Below are 17,768 nucleotides of genomic sequence, written 5' to 3' on the forward strand. Positions count from 1 at the left end.
TGTAATTGGTTTACCAACCATTGCCATACCTGAATAGAAATTACATACCACGCCAAAGAAGAAGTCTTGCAAAACAAAAAGCACAATATAAAGTGTGCGTTTGCACCTTTGATGACAGCAGCAGAATAATGGGGCAATTTTTTAAACTATTTTACAATCAAAATTTGTATGTTTTTTAAAATATACAGTGAGTAGCATACAGGAGTTTTACATTTTAATTATATTCACATTCCCTGAGAGCAGCAGTTGGGTTGATTTGATGACATTCTTGTAATTTAAGCTATGATACATTATTACTCAAGCTTGTTTAAAGAGCGTTTTGAAGGGTCTTTTATCCTAAAACGAGTTACATGTAGGACCATTAGTAAATGCACAGTCCAGCTAAAAGATGTTTGGACAATATGGTTTGAACATCTTGAAATATGTAGGGATGTTTGTGTAGAAATACACTAAGAACTTAAATTGTTGTCATCAGGTGCAAATGAAATACTAGTCAGTAGAACATGTCATAAACCTAACTTAGCTTATGGTTAATCCGTTATTTGTACGCGAGCTAGAATAGTCTTTAACTTCTTGAGAGTGTTCCAAAGGAAATAATAACCAAATTCTTAGTTAAAAAACTGTTAAGTGCTCACTGTAAGCTAGGAAAATGAGAGGAAATTGAGAACATTTTTAAGGAAGAGATGACAGACAACATTTTTTAAAGATGGCTTGAGGCATTAAAGATAAACTTGAGTACTGGTAAAAAAAGAAAATGAATTCTCACAGAATCTAACGAAACTTACCGGTACACTAAATGTTCAAGATTACAAATAAATGTCATGTGCCAAACAATTTTGGAAGAAAATGTATACTGGCTGAGTAATGAGCATAGAAAGATAAGGAAATCAGGGTAGTACTAGCCCCGACACCATGTGTGTTGTCCCATATACATCTATCTGTGTAAGTGATTGTTACTTTACCAAGACTCTGCCAAATTGATGATGATTTTGATGACTCTAGAACCTTGCATTACACACCATTACTTACATGCTATATGATCAACTTTTCTGATCCATTCCACACCTTTTCTTTCACAATGCAATCGCATTACCAGTACTCAAGTTTATCTTTAAGATGTAGATGATGAATGTGTTTTTGATGGTTTGCATTAAAACATGTTTTGACCAAATAGATGATGCATGGTGCGGATGCAGAGCGTCTGATGCAATCAGCAAACATTCTTGCACAAACCAAAGAGTGGGCAGGAGTTATAGTTTCCTAGAGAAAAAGCTCCACGTTTCCTACGCGGTCTTGCGAGTGCTTTTTGCTCGTTATACGGACCATGTTATTTAGTCAGTAAATACCATGCCAGACAAGTAGAGTCTGAGAAAATATTGAATCTGGATCAAGAATTTGGTTGATCCATGGCGCTGCATGGCTGGCATTTGTAAAGGATGATGCAAGATTTGAAGTTTAATCCTTGATGACTATGACTGGTTGAGTGTGAGACTAGTGAATTGGTATCATCTTGTTCTGGCAGGAAGATGTGAGTTTGTTCCATTATAGGCCCTCTGGTCTACCTGAAAAACAAATATTCAAATTCATATTTTTACGTTCAGGGTATAAATCCTAGTTACAACACTTGGTTCAGAGGGTGGCAAATATAGATTAATGTCTTGCCAAAGGACGTACTGCAGCAGGGATTCAAACCAGTACCTCTTGGTTCACAGTCCAGAGACTTGTCCACTAGACCTCAGTTGCTAGTTGTTGGTTCAAGCCCTGGTACTGATGTCCTTTAGCAAGGTATAACTACATTTTCCACTGAAAATCTAGGTGTAGTTAGGAGATGCCTGGAAGTATTTATTTCTTTATTAAAAATCATATTGTGTACTTTTACTAGTGATAGTGAATGGTAATATATCCAAAGCTCTTTGAAAGCTCCCATAGAGATGTTAAAAATCATAGTTTGTAACTTGTTAACAAGAATGGAACATAACATCTATGCTTTAGACCCACAAATGCTTTAAATCAATGCTCACAATTCACTTACCGGTATTATGAGTAAATGCCTTTGTTGCTTCAGACAGACATTTATGCCTGTAAGAGGTCCCTGGTCCCTAACCAAGTTGATGCGTTAGTGCCCTTTGGTAAGGCATCAATCCTCATTACCAAGTCCCTTGGAGAGGACTTAAGCTGTCGGTCCACTGGTTACCTACTTACAAGCATAGTAGCATACACATGCTCTCTTAGCAGTCAGGTAAAACAACAAAACAAACAAACAAACAAACTGTTATAACAAAAATCCTCGCACTATTGTACCTTCCCCTCGTGGTCACCCTACCACAAGTAACACAAAGTCAATGCCCTTTCATAGAGTTATCAGATTTTCATTCTGTGAATGTGTCGAGATAAACACCTTTTGAGAAAATGGGCTAATTGGCATCACCCTGTTCCAAAGCCACTTCACTGCTTGACTGAAGTTCAACGCACTGTGAGAAAGTAATTGTGCCTTTAAAGTAAGAGTCAACAGTAGGCCCATTCACACATAACAATTAATGCAATTTGGATCACGATGCAAAGATCAAAACAAATTTGCGACCGTTTACACATGTCAATTTAGTGCGAATTGGATCGCGATGCAAAGATTGATTTTTTTTGTGACCATTCACACACAGGGAGAATACTCATTCAATTACTAGAACGTTTGAACTGTGCATGCATGAATCTCCAACGATGTATAGGCGTTTGGAATCCTGGGATTGAATAAAATCGGTTTTTGATTCTCAACACCATTCACACACACAGCGCCCGGCAAACTATCGCGATTATTCTGAAAATCGCAAGACTTAATGCGAATTGAATCACGATGCGAATCGCGAAGATTAGTGAAAATATTCTGTCCACCCCGAAAAAAAAAAGATTTTTGGATCGCGATGCAAAAAAAAAAAAATTTAATCTCATTTTTTCTGTAGGTGTCAGAGAACTGCACTCCTGTCATCTACATAAAGAAAATGTAACATTTGTAACATATAGGTATTCTAGAAATGTGATCTTTTATGGATGCAAGCTAGAGTTCATAAGAATAGTGGAGACTGTACTATGATTTGTAGCTTAGTGGTCATAGTAGTGGTTTTGGTACAGGCAGGTTGTGGGTTCAAAACCAAGTCAAGGTGCTAATGCCATTTCCATAAGGTATTATACCAGTTATCTTTTTCCACATGTTCTAAAGGCAAACTGTAAATCTAACTATAAAAGTCTGAAATTGAGATAATATTATTATTTTTCAATAATAGTAATTAAATAGCCTTATGGAAAAAATTATTATTAAAATACTTCTAGAGCTATATTTATAGATATTTACAGATAATTAATTGTACCTAATTTTTTTTTCTTTGATTAGGCTCCTTGTCCTCTTTCTGGAAACCCCTTCCAAACTTTCCATTGCTCTCATGAGGTGCATTTGTAATAATAAGTTCATATCTTTCACAGATAGTAAACAGCTGTATAGATGTTGCTATTGCACTAACCCAAACTTACAAATTTGTGGTTTCATGGAACATTTTTAAATTGAATGGAACGCTCTATGAATAGTGAATTCAAATTCACCTTCAAAGCATTGTCAGATTATGATACCCTTAGAATAATGCATTCACATCTCATGGAGATAAAAAAAAAAACTTCTTTATGTCAGCATTTCAGTATCGAATATGCACTGAAGTGTAGCAAATAAATGAAACACTCTATGAATAGTGAATAAAACTTCACCTTCAAAGTATTGTCAGACCCTGTTACCCTTAGAATAATGCATTTACATCTCATGCAGATCGAAAACACAAATTCCTTCATTTCAGTTCACTTCAATTCCTTTATTTTCTCCAAGCTTCATTGTTCGGTGCTCTATTACATTAAAGATTTAAGACTTATATCAAGGTTGCTTAAATTTGTTTTAAATGATGGTTATGTTTAGGATGAGAGGAGGGACATGTATATGGTAGTGATCCGGAGTTGAAGTCAGGGGTTCATAGGAAAAAATTTAGCACAGGAAATTGACAATGGATCGAGTTGTTGCCAGAGCATGTGTATAAGTAATGGGCTTCATTTCATCCAAAATATAGGGAAATATTGAGCTTGGGCTAGGATTTGGTTTTAGGTTAGGTTTTAAATTAAAGTTAGGTCAAGTATTTTCATTCATATACCAGTGAGAATGACTGAGTGGTCTGCGGAAATTGTTTGTCTTTTTTTCTCCAAATTACATGGAGAAAATGGAGCTGAACATAGATGTACAGATCCATTCATTGATATTTAGATTGGAATGAATGAAACGAGAGAGGGGCCATTACTAGAGGCCTTACAAATACTCATTGATCAATCTATTGCATGTCCTTGTCGGAGTTCAGCTCTTAATCTGTGCCAGCCAAAACTTTGACTTCAAGCGCCGTACAATCATCGGCTTTAATCAAAGAGTCTGGTATCGGATGTCCCCGCTTGATCGCTATAAATGACGATTCGTCAAGCCACGGCACAAAGGCGGTATTATCCCCCCGCGACAGGGTGCGTAGTATTCATTCCCAAATAAAGATCTGAAAATACACTGCCGTTATGACGTCTATGCAAGCTGTCCAATATGTAGGCGATAAATAGACAGAGGGAGAGAGGAAGAGAGGGAGAAGATGGAAAGGAAATATCATGAAACGTCATCAAAGTCTCGATCGAGTGTCGACGTCAGATTTGGAAGGTTGTTAAGTGGAAAGGCACACAGGACTTACGGCTGTATACCAGCTTCTATTTGTGGTCCTGGGTGTGTGCGTGTGGGGGGGGGGGGGGGGGGGAGAGGCTTTGGAAGAATGATTTTGGTTTGTATGTTTAGATGTAAAAAGCCTTGTACTGCCTGTCTGGGCATGAAGATCACCTTGTAAATCTATTCTTTTGTGTGACTTTTGATCATTCCTTTACATTTAAAATGAGTATTGTCTGCCTAAATTGTTACCTCCTAGTTTTTAACACAGATTTATCACCGTTCTGGCTCTCATCATATGAAATAGTCATTTAAAGTTCTTAAGAAATAATGCAAGAATGGTTGTTTGCTCTCTCTCTCTCTCTCTCTCTCTCTCTCTCTCTCTTTCTCTCTTTCTCTCTTTCTCTCTCTCCTCATTCTCTCTCTATCTCTCCTCTATCTCTCCTCTCTCTCCTCTCTCTCTGTTTCTCTCTCTCCTCTCTCTCTCTCTCTCTCTCTCTCTCTCTCTCTCTCTCTCTCTCTCTCTCTCTCTCTCTCTCTCTCTCTCTTTCTCTCTCTCTCTCTCTCTCTCTCTCTCTCTCTCTCTCTCTTCTCTCTTTTCTCTCTTTTTCTCTCTTTGCTGATCTGACTTGTTTTCTTGATATGTTCACATCTCAATTAGATTAAACAATTTTTTTGTTCAATGTCTTTGAACTTTCATAATTTATTGATATATCGTCCTTGTTTTCACGAAGTGACGGTAGTGAGGAAAATCGTCACGCAAAGTGAATGCAATTTTTTCACTACCGTCACTTCGTGAAAACAGCGACGATATATTGAATTCATGATGCAAAGCAGACTGAAACTGGAAACGTGCAATAAACATAACTGAAATATTCATAAATCTTGTCAAATGATGCTACTATTGAAATAACATGTTCATATCTTATGCAGATCAAAATATAATGAATGTCTAGTGTATATCCCCTGAAGGACTTTAAAACTGGGATATTTTTTTGTATTAAAAAGAGGCGCGATGGCTCAATGGTAGAGTAGTGGTCTCGTAACCGGGAGGTCCCAGGTTCAAAACAAAGTTGATGCGCAAGTGCCCTTTGGTAAGGCATTGATCCTCATTACCAAGTCCCTTTGATAGGACTTTGCAGTCAGGTAGAACAAACAAACAAAAACAATTGATACTCTTAGTAATATTTTATTTTATTTTGTTGCTTTTAAGGTATTGAACATGTTGAATAATTATAAGTTAGACAGTACCACCTGTGCGCTTAGAAACATTTGTGTGAAGCGCCCTTTAAACGTAATTATTATTATTTTATACTTGCAGAGGAAATGAAATAAACCTCAACACAATATGACAAATAGTGCCTTACTGGAGCATTGATGCATAACTGACAATGTTTACTTTTATTGCTTTCTTGTTATTTTTACAGATAGATGCGGAGGAGGTAGCGGACATCAACGATGCACTTATCCTGTCATTCAGAGCTCACAACCTCGACAAAAAGGTCAGTTTAAGTGCTATCCTGTCTTTTGTAATAATAATCATGATAACAATTTAATGTTTTTATATAGTGCATACCACTTAGGCATAATTGCATGTCGATCGATCTCTATGCGCTTTACAGAACAGAATACAGAAGGAGTGGAACTCGTGCACTGGGTTCATAATTGTGAGATTTACAAAGTGCTAAATGAATATTTCATGACACTTACACTACCACCAACTTTACAAACATGTGTTACTTTTGCAAATTGTCAATTTAATTAACTTAATTTTTTGTTGGGGGACCTACCAATAATGTACAAGGGCTTTAAGTTCAGATAGACGTGCATGCACAGTTTACAGTACAAGGTTCTTAACTCAGGCATGCTCTGCATGGGATACCAAAGCAATCCCCACCTGTACACCGACCGCCTCCAATCTGTAGAAGGCTACACACGCTAATGAGGGAAGTTACACTGAAGTGGCATTAATTTGATCTGATATGGGACTAAGCGAGAATTAATCTAGCGTAAAAGCAGTCTAATAAAAAGGATCCCGTACCAGTGAATCTCCCCCATCGAGTCATTATCGGGGTAGTTCAATCAAGACCCCATCATAGGGAAGTGCACCATGCTCCATTAGGGTACAGAATGGTTGGGGTAAATATGTGATTATCTGTGTCCTGTTGTTGTTTGTGAGCAAGTCAGAGTATTAGAGTATAGATGATTAGAGTACTTAGCAATACCGCCTTTGACTTGTGTACTTTCAAATCTCATTTTGAGTTAGAGTATTGTAGTTTTTAAAATCTTTGTTATTTTATGTGTAAATTTGGCAGCCTCACATTGGCAATTTGGTCATGCATATTTATGCAATGTCACATTTGGCCTTTCTTTTATGATACACCAAATTTAATCCATTTCCTTCTGCTTCCGCGGTTGGCCCCTGTATTAGAATGGAAATTAATGAATTAAGTAGTCATTGGGTTGATATATTCCTTTAACTGGGAACTGAGATGCGTTTTAAGAAGAGGACATCAAGGAATTGTTATGATAATCTTGATATTTATTACACGTCTTAATGTTTAACTCTTACTCTTCCCAAATTTATACATTGCCAAATCAATGATAAATGCAAGGCAGAACTTTCTTTCTTGTATGACAAAAGTCTCATTTTGTATGTAGTACTTTGAATTGTATCTTACATGTACGTAGGCTTGCTAGCTCGTAAATCTCTCTCTCTCTCTCTCTCTCTCTCTCTCTCTCTCTCCCTCTATCTCTCTCTCTCTCTCTCTCTCTATCTCTCTCTCTCTCTCTCTCTCTCTCTCTCTTTATGTCAGCTTGAACCTCTCTAAATACTGTGTAATCTACCTAAATAATCTCTAAGATCATTTGCTCATGATGGAAATCTACGAATACAAGTATCTCTCTGAAAAGCTATCTAAACAGGGAATGGAACTCCTCCGAACCCAATGGGATAGGTTCAAGCTACTCTTAGGTGTTTACCGCATTGGGTCCCATTGCCAAAGGGAAAGCAGAACGTAATCTGTTTTGGCTCAAGATGGTAACGTTCCGAGAAAGATGGAGGGCGAGGAAGGATGGAACGGATATATAGCCCACCAAGGAGCACTTATAAAGTGTATCCACCTCGTATCTAGGGGTGGTATGTCTGGGGGCGTACACGCAGGGAATTTTTTTTGGTAGTAGCATCGATTTTCAGGCCTTTTTCTTTCTCATCAAAAAAGAACAATGAGGTTTAAAATTAAAATGAGGTTGTTTGAGCATTTATTAGGCAAGCAAAATTGGTTAGTTTTTCCTTATGAATCCTTTATATGCATGTAGGCTTTGTTAAAGTTATAATTTTTAAAGGTTATAAAAATTACCTTTTGTTGTTTGTTGCAACATCTTTACTGTTTCAAAAAGTTATCTACTTCAGAAGGTTCAAGTTTTAAATAAATACAGTACTCTACTTAATGCTGTGATCAAATAACAATGCTTCCAGAAATATTTTTGAGATTAAAGGGGATGAATACTCCCCCCCCCCCCCCCAAAAAAAAAAATAGATACACAAAATAAATTAATTAATTAATATCTGGAAAGGGTATACAAGTTTCAGTGATCTGACATTTGCTCTTTCCATCTCTCATTCAGGCTTTATTATTTATCAAAACTTAGGTACGGATTAGGTTTTTTTTTAGAGTTTGGGTTAGGTATATTGTTGGGTACAAAGCTTAAGCTAAGTATTTGCTTAGTGTTAGAAATTTAGCTTACATGACTTTTCATTAGAGTGTATGTTGTAAAATTGCAACTCGATAGATTCCATTTGTAATCCATAAAAGATGAATACAAATGACTTTGTGTTTATCAACTGAAATCTTGATTGCAAAATGCAACCAATACCAACCATGATGTTATTGGAGGACCAAAGAACAGGGACTTCTTCCATTTGAAATGTGATTATTTATTTTAAGGAAACCATCACACAGACCATAAAAAAGTAAAATCAGATAAATTTACCTCATTTCGGTCTAAATCTGTAGAACTTCACCTTGAAAGAAGTGCATTCCTCGACCCCCATCACACCCACCATGCCCCGAGGCTCAAAACCCAGTTCTTACGTACACACAGTTGTACATATTTCTGCTTATTGCGACATCTCTCGACAGGACTAAGAAGCTGTTCTCCTCGGGGCAACTTCAGGTCAAAGAGCCATGGCACGCTACTCATTAACCAGATTAGCTGCGCTTAGCTGGCCGCATTATTTCCATGGCTGGATATCGCACCTCGACCGTTGCGCGCCATGGCGCAGTCCAAACCAGGACCGGTTTGAAGCGACAGTGGTTTGATGGTGGGGGGGGGGGGGTTGAATGATTGACTGACCGCACGTCATTGGCCATCCTCCCTGCGGGGCACGCCACAGTGTTACATTGCCAAATGAAGTTTAGTCAAACTAATTATGCGGCTTAAATTGGTGGAAAAAATTTAGCCAGCAGGGTGCATGCATATGATAGAGTTCTGTCTAAGCCTATGAATAAATGATGAGAAGAATCATCTGAACCCAATACTAAATGGACTGAATATAATGATTTTATTACTGTGGTGTGCACAGGGTTATGGATAGCTACAGCTTTGATATACTCTCCTAAACTTGTCAAAAAAAGTTTGAGTTTAATTAATGATATCCGTCTTGCTGGGTAACGTAGAGAAAAGAGGAGACATGTTTAATAAGACACAAAATAATAATGATAATAAATACTTATGAAGCACACTTATTTAATAACTTACTCAAGGCGCTATACAAAACAAAATACACAAATCTCTCTACTGAATTTTAACCACATAATATCATTAGTAACTCAGGTAAATAATATCTTTTTAACATTTTTCTAAAAGGTTTTCTAGGCATTGAATGTTTCAAATGTCTCTTGGCAGCTTGTTCCAGCGGACTTGCGCAACATGCACAAATGCATGATCCCTATAATGGGGGGGTTCTGGTTCTGGGGACCTGAATAATATATCTGTTTGGAGCCAGAATGACGTTAACTCTGTGTTAAATGATAGGAGTCAATGCCCTTCTGGCTCCGAACAGACAGTGCTTTTAAACTTTAAATCCAACTTATGTTAGTGACTTTTTTGGGGGTATTATTTAGCATTATCAGAATTTGTATGGTTACATGAACATGTAAACACTAGGTTTTAAAGCTGACTATTACAGTTCTGCCCCTATGCAAGAAAATTATGATTTTAAGCATTTATGCCATAAGCATTTCAGACATGCCTTTAAGTATCACTGCAAATCACTAAACTATATTAGGCCTATTTCATTATTGTTTCTGGATTTGGTATTACTTAAAAGCATCTATATTTCTATTATTTAATCTATATTTCTGTTTTTTAAGGGATGTTCCATTAAAAATGTAATTGTGGAGTGTGCTGTATTGCTGAATAGCGTGTCAAGTTTGAAGTGAAATCTTGCAAAATATATCTTCTAATTTCAGGATCATTAGATTTTGATATTTGAAACGATCTTATAGGAGTGCTTCATCTAACTTTTAAAAAACACGATATTTCATTTATATTTAAATACAGTGCGTCCCAGAAAAAACGAACCCAAATGAAAGAGGAGGGTCTAAGCTTTACAAATATGTGTCATTTATTAATTATAATTGTGATTAAGTTATGATAAAACATTGATGAATCTCAGTTTCGTTTTTTCTGGGATGCACTGTATATTGTAGTTATAGGATGTTGAAAAATTGATTGTCTGAAAGAAAAAAAAATCTTATAGAAAACAGACATAATATGCTAATATATCTGCCTGCATTTTATTTGTATTAATGTTGACACGCTATCATCACGAGTTAATGACAAGAGTTGTTTGTTCTCTTTCACAAATAGAAACTGAAACAATCTTTTCAAAGTCAGAAGTGTTTGCTTCATTGCTTGTCATGAATAATTGGAGAATCCTAGGGGACCTTTTGAATAGAAAATAAGAGAAAATTAAAGACTGAATTATAATCCAAACTCATAGTGGACAATTTTTGCGGTTTTGATATCAGTTTTGTACTGTTTGAAGTGGTTACATGTCTTTACAAGTACAGTTATTAATAATCAAACAATATCTCATTTGAAACATGAATCTTTTTAACTTTTAGTTTTCAGCTGTAAATGCTGCCTATTGTAATGATGATATACATGTAGTTGCATATATGATATCATTGCTCAAATTAAATGATTTTAGAAGACTTTTATTCAAGCCAATATATTTTTTTTCAATTGAGCAAATCTTGCGAACAAAGATCCTTTGATTTCAATAGAAGGCAGTTTATACTAGAGAAGATGTCAAATTGGTGATGTTACTTATATTATACATCTACTCACAAGCTTTAAAGTTTTTTTAGATTGATGGAACATTTGAAAGAACTTTTTAAACACTCTACCGCATATTTGATATAACATACACTATGAGTATTGTAGAAGTCTATGGTTTCATTGTGCAATGAATGAACAGAGATTTGTTAAGATGCGAGCAGTTATCGAGATAATATAAGTAGCATCTCTGAGCAGGTTACAAGCCATTCAGATATGGATGCATTCAGCACCTCAACAAACTACCATGTGTGAACACCTCCTCCCTCTGTGACTCTGGAAGGCATCCACAGCACATAAAATGTCAGCCGTTGTTAGGATAAAAATGCCCCTGACATTTATTACCCCCAAATATCTTAACACCTAGTCATCTACGAGATCCAGCGCAGGTTTTTTTATATCGATTCCATACCCCGCATTCCAGGGCTCGTTCGGGCTGTCTTTGATTATCTTCCTTCCTGGCCCTTTTTTCTCTCTCTAGACTCCCCCGTAAACTGAATGATGGCGGCAGGACGGCAAGGGTCGTGGAGCTCTAACCCTTCCTAATTTCTCTGGGTTGTCGACGAACTGTCATTTCCCCCCTCTTCATCGTTTTTCCATGTTTGCTTCCCTCGCTTGGTAGAATTCTAGCGGGTCCATCCACCTGAGCCCCATTCTCGTAGAGTATCTAAAAATAAACATGGATGTGTTATCAATACAACGTAGAGAGTCTGAGAGAATTTCAATCACTTGTCTGGGTCTTATGTGGATGCTTTCCCTCCCTTTATTTTTCATCATTTTGTCTTTGTTTTTACTCTTTCACGCTCTGCCTATTTTCATCCCTGCCACTCTTGTCTTTATTCCCCCCCCCCCCCCTCTCTCTCCCTCTCTCTCTCTCTCTCTCTCTCTCTCTCTCTCCCTCCCTCCCTCTCTCTCTCTCTCTCTCTCTCTCTCTCTCTCTCTATATATATATATATATATATATATATATATATATATGTATATAAATCACTCTCTTTCTCTCTTTCTTTATCTATCTCTCACTCTCTTTCTCTCTCTATCTCTCTCTCACTTTGATAAACATTGCTGAAATGTAATTAATTGATAATGGCAATGCCAAAAACCTCATGTTCATTATAGAACACTGTTATGCATACGGTAGAAATTATATTATTTGAAGAGTGGTAATTCTCCAGAATAGTGCATTTTGTAAGTACTCTTTAGGTCGTTTTTGTGGAAAAGCTGTTCATTTTAGAACATACTTTTTCTTATTACGATTGACTGATGGGACAACGAAGGACATCAAAAAACAGTCAAATATCTTATATTCAGACTTCTCTGTCAATCACTGCATCCTGAAATCCCTTATAGATATGTTCTCTTTTTTTATTTACATATTTCATGAATTCCTTAATGTTCTTTTATTACAGGATGTGATGGGGAAGTCAGATCCATTCTTGGAATTCTATAAGGCTGGCCACAATCCAGATGAATGGCATAAAGTCCATGTTACAGAGGTGAGTTAGCTTCATTCATTGTACTTACTCAGTACCCTAATTAACGTTGTATAAACCGCCCTCGTGTATTAACCGCACCCCTCTTAAAAAAGTTTTAATTTTACATTTTTTTGTTGCCGACTCTGTTGGCAGCAAGCCAGGTCCATGTTAAAAAACCCACGCGGGAAGGCCTTTCATCTAACTGCGAGGTGCAGTTGAATGTGTAAGATCATTAATGTAAATTAAAAAATAGTAGAGGACCTAGGATAGAATCTTGTGGTACGCAGTGTGTAATAGAAAAGTTGAGGAATTGGAGGAATTATTATTATAAACTACATATTGAGATCTATCAGAAAGATTACTTTCAAACCAAGATGACAGACAAATTTGAGTGTTGTTCTAGTTTCCGAGTGGTGAGTCAACACACCGATTACTTAGCTGGGAGATATTGCCAGGCATAGCGCCAGGTGAAGGGGCATAAATTGAAACTTTAATTATTATTTTTTTGTTATCTTTTTGTACCTGTGTATAAGACACACCCCCGACTTAGAATTTTTTCGGCGGCAAAGAAGTGCGGTTAATACAACGTAATTATGGTATGTCAGTCTGACAGAATAGCTTGGGGTATATCTTCAAGTGAACTTTATTTGTTTTCTTCATCTGATTAATCTGTTTCTCTTTAAGTTGTGCCTCATCTCTCTCTATCTCTCCTTATCTCTCTGTCTCTGTCTGTATCCCTCTCCCTCTCTGTCTCTGTTTCTGTCTCTGTCTCTGTCTGTCTGTCTCTGTCTTTCTCTCTTTATCGACAATGCTAATTTCTCTGTAATATATTTACCTCTTTCCCTCTCTTTCTCTCTTCCTCTCTCTGTCTCCCTGTCTATGTCTGTCTATTTCTCTCTCTCTCTCTCTCTCTCTATCAATACCCCTTGTTTTCTCCATCTCTCCATTTCTGTACCTATTAGTATGAAAGTTAGGATAAAGGAAGAGAGGTTAACAAATCCCCATTAATTCTCCATTCTTCTCAGCAATCGTCTCCCTTACTTTTGCTTTCTTCTTTTCCAACTAAATCCATCCCCCACGATTCACCAGTCTGGGCATTAGAAATAAAATTTCAGGGAAAGGGGATTAATGCAGATGATCTTGTTTGTCAGGGAGCTAGCTCGCCAAAGAGAAATGTGTTCAGATTATATGCAACCTGACTGAGGACGATACCTCTTGACCTAGTTTAAGATTCAGGGGGAGAAAGAGCAAGTGTGTTTGAGCGTAAGTCAATACTTGCAGTGTTTGCAAAGTATTTGAGGTGCCTGGAAGTGCATCTTGGGGCATGGTGTTAGCGGCTAAAGGGAGCCTAAGTCATCCCAGCGGGTAGGTGCAGCTAGCATCCAATCTGGTGTCTTCAGAGACTACAAAAATATAGGGAAAAATAGGGAATGCAGCGATGTATATATGTATATATGTATTTGTTTTGTTTTTGATTATGTCATAATGCATTCAAATCAATGAATGCTTTTCAGCTAATAAAGCAAAAAGATGACATTTTATCCAGCTTTCTAGAAATTTTTTATTTTATTTTGTCAATCAATGTCTTGAATTAGATATTGCTAAAATGCGCAGATATTCATAAAACTGTTGATGTTATTATGAGCAAGTTTTTACAGAATACCTTCAGTTTCAAGTTCAAGTTTTTATTTCTTTTACATTTCACAAAACAGAATTCACATTAATGACAAAATTATAACATGATATGAAATATACTCAAAGTATGTCAATTATATAATCAAGGCTTTGTAAAGATGTTGAAATGAATTGTTTTGCGTGTAAGGTTAGACAGGGTGAAATGTGAGGAACCTATTAAAAAGCTTAGCTTGAAGATTATATGTTCCCCTATATAAAATTTAACATTTGATTGAAGTTGCCAGGTGAAAGATTCTGAATTAGATTGAAGAGTCATCGACAAAAGAAGACAGACTGGATCGAAATTTGTTGAGAACTTTGTTTTGAATAGTGTGCATGATCTGTTTTCGCTTTGCAGGTTATCAAGAACACATTAAAGCCTACATGGAAGCCTTTCAAAATAGATCTCAAGAAGCTCTGTAATGGGGATTATGACAAGAAGATTAAGGTAATCCAACAGATTTACAGATTTCAAGATTTAAATGATGCGTGTGATGTTTCTTATCAAACTTTTTTTTTACAATGTCTAATTCTTTTTATTTGGAGTGATGATATAATTTGTTTATATTATGGGAGATTTTATTACATTGCATTTTATTTCCGCACCATTTATTCATTATTATGTTTTTTATCCCTGATTTGTGCTTTTGTTGTTGTCATTCAAAAAATATGAGTCTTAATGCGATTGATAGATCGGGGTGGTTAATTCATTATTTATTCAATTTTGTTATATTAGTGTTGGCTGATTGCAGAATTGAATGCTCATGAGAATTTACTGAGTTTCCCTGGAGAAAAGCCACCCCTCCCTTTAAATCTCAGTGGCATAAAAAGCAAAACTGGCCTCATCTGCGGAGTAGAGAGGCAGATGACACAATGAGACATGATCGCTCCCAAACTCATCTTGAGCAGGCTCTGTCCAATATCCGAACCCTGTTAGCTGTGCTTGGCGTACGATCGAGAGAGACCAAGCATAAAAACAGTGGCTGGCCAGGACATATCATCAGCCAGCCAACCAAGATGATAATAAGTGGAAGAGAGCAGAGAGTCCAGCCAAGGGAAAAAAAGGGAAAAGAAGCATCCCAATCCCCTCATGGGATTTGTCGCAAATTATGAAGTTAAATGAAGCGCAAGAAAATCTTTTCCCACTCTCTCTCCATCTCTCTCTCCGTCTTTTCTCCTTCTGTGCTGCTTTCTTCTTCATTTGATTCACACACACACACACATACGCACACATCGGTTTGGACTCAAACTCCCAGGGTCTACGAGTATTACATTGACGTCATCGAACACCTTGGGTTATTGCGACCAGAATGGCGGGGGGGGGGGGGGGGGGGGGGGGCTGTCAAATTGTGTGACGTTCTCCCATAAAGCGCAGCTGTAATATTACCAGAGCGGCAATGTGCCTGAAAACGGTTGGCTTGGACTTGGATGGCAGGAGGAGAGGGTTTATAAAAAAAGATTTGTTCTGCCTCCTCTTTCCTTTCTCTAGTTCTTCTGAATACCGCATTTGGTCATTAAAACATGGGATTGTTTATTAGGGATGATGAATTATGCTGTAGTGGGCGGCAAATTACTACCGTGGGTAAGGGAGGAGGCTCAGTTTCATAATCAGGTATTGAGTATCTGTGCCGAAGATTAGTATTCCTGATTAAAAAATCATCTGCATCTTTGTAGGAAATGTGACTAAGAAGCTGAATGAAATGATTTCAAAATAGAGACTGGTTTGAAGAAAAAAAACATTAATGTTTTGAAATTATATTGTCCATTTATTTCGCAAAATATCTCTTCTTATAACGTTGGCCATGAAGGTGAATGAAATGATTCATGTAGGAAAGCCTGGTTTAAGAAATATGATATTATAAGTGTCCATTTCATGATGAATACATCCCCAAATATAGTCCTGAATGAAGACAAAATAGTTTTATGGCATCACAAATATTGCCATGTATAATGTTGAAGATAAGGACATAGATTGTCCCCTTTTTTGCATGCCATGCATGTTTCTCTGTAGCTTTTGAAATGAGGAATTTGAAATATGGCCTTCCAATGTTCTGCACCTTGCCAATTTCAATGTAGCTCACAGGGGTTTTAAAGACAACAGATAGAATTAATGAAATTAAAAAACTGGTTATAGACTGGAGGAAAATCATTTTCATTATCTCACCATGTCTGATAACAATCTTTCTCTCCACAGTATCATCGAAGTTTCAGGTAAGTATACTAAAAAAGAAGAAAAAGTCATTAATCATTCTTTTATATTAATTTCTCTATGACAATGTTATTTGTTTATGTTCTATTTTTCAGACTATGATTGGTTTTTTATTTGATTAGTTCAGAGGTTTAAAACTTAAACCTTTTAATTTTTTGGGTGTTTTATCACATTGCATATTAATTGAATTCATGAAACAAAATGAAATCTTTCACTTACTTTTGCTCTTATCTTTGACAATGAACTAATTCTGATATTTATCCTGCCATTTTATTTGAAATCAATCATGGAAAAGATTTACCAAGGAAATCATAATATACTACTCAAGATAATCAACTGCATCTCTTTTTGTTGTCCTTTTTTTTTGGGGGGGGGGAGGGGGTGGGACCTAATGAATTTAAAGTTGCTCTGAGATAAAGAACAATTTCCATATGAAATTATATAGTACCTGCTAGCGAAATTCATAGGTTAATGGTTCTTGGATTTTAATAAAGGATTAGGAATCACAAAGGCAAGTGTAATATAACTTTGAACCATCCCAAGCCAGACAGATATCTTGCTAACCATGACCCCACCCCCGTTCACAGATAGCTTGCTACGATTACGACTTTGACGGGCGGCACGACATGATTGGCTCGTGTGCGACCACGGTACGGGAGATGGTGCACACAAACAAGAAAGAGGTAGTCCAACGCAGGTTGTTCGGAATGGTCAATCGGTCGGTGTGCTGTGGCATGCCCATCTGAGTTGATTTGATTTGATTTAGATATTGATTTATATATATTCGTGTTTGATTGATTGATTTTTTTTCTTCCTTCATAGCAGTGCCGCATTCACACACTAACACTCACACCCTTCCCCCCCTCCCCCCTTCACCATCACCCCCACCCCACCCCCATCACCAGAGTGGCATTTCAACACTTCACCCCACCCCCTTCAATTTTTCAATCATTTTGAAGTCGTCATGTCAGAGTTTGTAAAAAAAAAAAAGATAATTATTTTTTTTTAATGAAATAACAGGTTTCTGATTGATATATATCCACTTTGTAGCTCCTTCAAATCTTACATAACAGTATTGCTAGTGAATACTTGTGTATTTTGTATATTGAATATTTCACAGTATTATGCTACTAACCTATTTCAATATACACTCAGCAATGAGAGAAAGTGGACATTCTTTGTATTACCAAATTTTCACATAAACCATTACTAAAATGTACTAAATTGTATATTAAGTTATAGGAAAATTGAAACTCTACCAACATTGATAAAGATCAAGTTTTGATATTTCATGCCTGGAAAGACACATTCATTTAACCGTTGGTCTGATTAAAACAATTGCCAAAAA

General features: G+C 36.7%; 1 protein-coding gene across 2 annotated transcripts in view; it reads left to right on the forward strand.

The window, feature by feature from the left end:
- Positions 1-17,768, forward strand: part of LOC584026 (copine-3) — a 63,375-nt gene that overhangs the window by 18,823 nt on the left and 26,784 nt on the right. The window contains exons 4-7 of one of the 2 annotated variants that reach the window (XM_030975245.1): positions 6,145-6,219; positions 12,472-12,558; positions 14,570-14,659; positions 17,008-17,103. In XM_030975245.1, coding sequence (XP_030831105.1) covers positions 6,145-6,219; positions 12,472-12,558; positions 14,570-14,659; positions 17,008-17,103 — 348 coding nt within the window. The remainder of the gene's footprint in view (positions 1-6,144; positions 6,220-12,471; positions 12,559-14,569; positions 14,660-17,007; positions 17,104-17,768) is intronic. The other variant, XM_030975244.1, reaches the window with a different exon arrangement.

This window comes from Strongylocentrotus purpuratus, unplaced genomic scaffold (assembly GCF_000002235.5).
Source record: "Strongylocentrotus purpuratus isolate Spur 01 unplaced genomic scaffold, Spur_5.0 spur5_scaffold_8, whole genome shotgun sequence".
In the NCBI taxonomy this organism is placed as follows: Eukaryota; Metazoa; Echinodermata; class Echinoidea; order Camarodonta; family Strongylocentrotidae; genus Strongylocentrotus; species Strongylocentrotus purpuratus.